Source organism: Gracilinanus agilis, chromosome 6, assembly GCF_016433145.1.
Source record: "Gracilinanus agilis isolate LMUSP501 chromosome 6, AgileGrace, whole genome shotgun sequence".
In the NCBI taxonomy this organism is placed as follows: domain Eukaryota; kingdom Metazoa; phylum Chordata; class Mammalia; order Didelphimorphia; family Didelphidae; genus Gracilinanus; species Gracilinanus agilis.
In genome coordinates, this window is record NC_058135.1 from 49,895,630 (window position 1) to 49,900,276 (window position 4,647).

A 4,647-nucleotide genomic window follows, 5' to 3' on the forward strand; every position below is an offset into this window, starting at 1 on the left:
AATGGCTGAACAAATTGTGATATATGTTGGTGATGGAATACTACTGTGCTCAAAGGAATAATAAACTGGAGGAATTCCATGTGAACTGGAAAGACCTTCAGGAACTGATGCAGAGTGAAAGGTGCAGAACCAGAAGAACATTGTACACAGAGACTGATATACTATGGTAAAATCGAATGTAATGGACTTCTGTACCAGCAGCAATACAATGACCCAGGACAGCTCTGAGGGATTTATGGTAAAGAAAGCTACCTACATTCAGAGGAAGAACTGCAGGAGAGGAAACATATAAGAAAAACAACTGCTTGAACGCATGGGTTGGGGTAGACATGATTAAGGATGTGGACTCGAAACTACCACACCAATGCAACTATCAACAATTTGGAAATAGGTCTTGATCAATGACACATGTTAAAACCAGTGGAAATGTGCATCGGCCATGGATGGGGGGAGGCGGGGGTGAAGGAGAAAGCAGGAGCATGAATCATGTAACCATGTTAAAAATGAACATTAATAAATGTTTAAAAAAAAAGTGAGGCAATTCCCTTACTACCAAAAGAAAAATAGTTAAAAACAAGATTAAACACAAAATTAAATTTTGAGAAATTAAAACAATTGGGGAGTTCAGGGAAGGAAGAATTATAGTAACTGGAATAATCACAGAAGGCATCATGGAGGAGGCTGGATGCTGATCGGAGCAATTGAAAGACAAACAGTTGACTATCTGGAGAAGATACGGATGGCATTCAAGATTAGAAGAAACAGTAAGTATGAGTCTGGCATCACTAAGGGACTAGCAAGGTAGAAAGTCTCCTTCTGTCAAAGAATTAATACTGTAAAGCAGAAGTGAGGTAAGGGCCAGGCAATGGGTGTCAAATGACTTGCCCAGGGTCACACAACAATGAGATCACATTTGAAACCAGAACCTCCTGTCTTTGGGCCTGGCATTTAATCCCCTGAGTCACCTAGCTGCTCTCTAAGTAAGGCCTGAGTTCAAATACTACCAAAGAGAGTTACTAGCTGAGGGACTAAGTCACTTAACCTCTTGGCCCAAGTTTCCCTATCTGTAAAATATAGATGACATCAGTTCTAATCTAAAAGGATTGTTTTGAGGATCAAATGAGATTCAACATGTGCAAGGAGCTTTGAAAAACGTTACAGCATTTTAAGCGTTATGTGCTAGCCATTATTAGTTATGTCCCTAGATCTTCCAATCGTTTACAGTCACAAGGACCACTTCCTCGATCGATTCTGGGTGGGAAAGAAAAAAATGTTTTGCTTCATTTTTAGGCCTAGGGAACAGTTCCACACTGCGGGGCCCTGTCTATACCTGTCCCGATGAGAAAGAAGCCAAGTGGACCCCGGTTCGTCCACGCTAGGGCACCCGCTTTCTTTTTTTCTCTTTGCTATTGGAACCCTGCAGGGAAGCATGTCCTAGCTACCTTGCTGGGTCTGTCCTTTCCGTGCCTTCACACAGCCAGTGGCCCTTCCGCCTACGTCATCAGCTGTCCCGACCAATGAAGGACCGGCAGATCACCGTTCCCTCGCAGCAGGACTGCCTCTGCCCCGCTTCCCAGCGGTCCCCCTAACTGAGCTGGCTGGGAGACGGAAAGCATCCAGGCTGACAGCGCAGGCGCGATAGTGGTCAGGACCCTCTCCAAAAGTAGAGCACACACTGCTCAGTGACCGAGAATGGTGCTGGAGAGCGTAGCCCGCATTGTGAAAGTGCAGCTTCCCGCCTATCTGAAACGGCTCCCGGTCCCGGAGAGCATTACCGGGTTCGCACGACTCACAGGTAGGCATAGTGGGAGTGTGTGTATATATATGAAGGGCCCTGGGAATGGACAATCAATAGCTTAACTCCTTGCTCTCACTTACATCGGATGTGCCCTCTACTGGATGTGGTAGGGGGAGGAGGAAGCGGGGGCACGCTCGGGGGCGGAGCTTCCTTGCTCTTTGCCCGCGTGACCCCGTGACCCGGCGTGGCGCGCGTTGAGGCTGAAGTGGGAGAGCGGAGCAGCCTGGGATTTCATGTGCGCCTGCGCTTGTCGCGGCGTTTACGTTCGTCTATCTTTTGATTCCTCCTGGTACTCCCACCCGGGGTCACTCCGGCGCTCTGGGATAACCGCTTAGTGGGCATTTCGCGTGTTCCCCGGGCCTCCGGTTTTTGAATAGTGCTGTCGTCAGACGCTTGCCTACAACAAAGCTTGTGCTTGCTCATTTCCGGACTCCAGGTGACCCTCTTCCCCGCAGACGATCCGGCTCCCAGCTTCCGCCTGCCCCCTCCCCCATTTGCTAACTGCAGACCCGAATCCTTTAGGACAAAAAGTGACATCACCAAAAACCATTGCAACCAGAAGAACATGCATTTATGGGGATAATCCCGAGCTTATTGGTATCGTTGTGCGGGGCTTGAAATAAGTTGAAGATTTGGAACGAAGATTTAAGTTGTTGGGAGATGCTAGTAAAAGGATTCTTAATCTATTTTTTTTTTTTGAGTGTGTCGTGGACCCTCTTCTCAATAGTTTTAAATGCCTTAAAACTACCCACGATTACAAAACAAAACAAAAACCAATTGTATTGAAATGCAGTTAACCAGGTTTCTTTTAAGTTCCCAGACCTCGGAATAAGAACATCTGCCCTGTGTGCATATTCTGTGTTTTATAGTCTTGAAAATAAAGAAGACATTCCAATATAGTGAGTGGAGGGTCTTCTGATAATAGAGTTTTTAGTTCAGTTTGTGTCATGGAACCTTTTGGCAGCCTGGTGAATCCTATGGGCCCTTTCTCAGAAGAGTATTTTAAAATACATAACTAAAATCCAGAGGATCACAAAGGAAACGAATTATATTGGCCCAATTATTGAAATAGTTACTTTTTAAATTTTAAGTATTTTAAAATATAAATATTTGGTACAGCTAATTAAAAAATAAATACAAAACAAGTTCACAGACGAAGAGTAAAAATCTTTTTTCATGAAACTCCAGGTCAATTTGATTGTAGGTGAACAAGTACCAATTTAATAGTTAGATTCAATCACTTCTGTTTTATAAAGAACTGTAACAAGTAATATTGAAGAGTTTCTTGTTTTGCTGATTTGAGCTTAGTTTTTAAAAGTTGAAATTGAGGACTGATTGGTCCATTCATTTCAAAGTAAAAGTATTTCCTTGATTGGGTTCATACAGTTAGATTAATCCTCCTGATGCATAGATATTTTTAAGAAAACTTTAAATTTTATTAAAACTTTTTGTTTTTTATTTTGTCTTCATTTCTGAATTCCTTCTTCCCTACCCAACAAGCCATTTTTTTTAAACTAAAAAACTTAGGAAAAGCAGTTCGATCAAACCCACACATCAACATTACTTGACAGTATATTCCCCACAAATGTTTACTTCTGTCCAACTCTTCATTATCTCCTGGCCATTTGTCCATGGAACTTTCTTATTAAAGATACTATAGTGCTTTGTCTGTCTTTTTCCAGTAACTTTTTTGTCAGTGATTCAGGAATTGCCTTTAAATGACTTGCCCAGGGTTGTACTGGTAGGAAGTGCCTAAGGCTAAGATTTAAAGGCCAATCAATGTTGTGTCTCTGATTCCTTTAGCTGCCTCTCCACAAAGTAGCCAGCATTTCTGTGTTTAAGGTTTCCAAATCTTTTTTTACATATCTTATCTTTTTGATCCTCAAAAATTAGGTTTAGATCAACATCTCACACCATACACCAAGATAAATTCAGAATGGATGAAAGACTTGAATATAAAGAAGGAAACTATAAGTAAATTAGGTGAATACAGAATAGTATACTTGTCAGATCTCTGGGAAAGGAAAGATTTTAAAACCAAACAAGAGTTAGAGAAAATTACAAAATGTAAAATAAATAATTTTGATTATATTAAATTAAAAAGGTTTTGTACAAGGAAAAACAATGCAACCAAAATCAGAAGGGAAACAAACTGGGAAAAAATCTTTATAATAAAAGATTCTGACAGGTCTAATTACTCAAATATACAAGGAGCTAAATCAATTGTATAAAAAATCAAGCCATTCCCCAATTAATAAATGGGCAAGGGACATGAATAGGCAATTTTCAGATAAATCAAAAGTATCAATAAGCACATGAGAAAGTGTTCTAAATTTCTAATAATTAGAGAAATGCAAATCAAAACAACTCTGAGGTATCACCTCACACCTAGCAGATTGGCTAAAATGATAGCAGGGGAAAGTAATGAATATTGGAGGGGATGTGGCAAAATTGGGACGTTAATGCACTGCTGGTGGAGTTGTGAACTGATCCAACCATTCTGGCTGGCAATTTGGAATCATGCTCAAAGGGCTATAAAAGAACGCCTGCCCTTTGATCCAGCCATACCATTGCTGGGATTGTACCCCAAAGAGATCATAGATAAACAGACTTGCACAAAAATATTTATAGCAGCGCTTTGTGGTAGCAAAAAACTGGAAAGCAAGGGTATGTCCTTTAATTGGGGAATGGCTGAACAAATTGTGGTATATGTTGGTGATGGAATACTATTGTGCTCAAAGGAATAATAAACTGGAGGAATTCCATGTGAACTGGAAAGACCTCCAGGAATTGATGCAGAGTGAAAGGAGCAGAGCCAGAAGAACATTGTACACAGAGACTGATATACT

The 4,647-nt window shown here is 41.1% G+C and overlaps 1 protein-coding gene across 1 annotated transcript in view; it reads left to right on the forward strand.

Moving 5' to 3' along the window:
* Positions 1-1,555: 1,555 nt before the first annotated feature.
* Positions 1,556-4,647, forward strand: part of CISD2 (CDGSH iron sulfur domain 2) — a 30,138-nt gene continuing 27,046 nt past the window's right edge. The window contains exon 1 of the mRNA XM_044681322.1: positions 1,556-1,795. Coding sequence (XP_044537257.1) covers positions 1,693-1,795 — 103 coding nt within the window. The 5' untranslated portion in view covers positions 1,556-1,692. The remainder of the gene's footprint in view (positions 1,796-4,647) is intronic.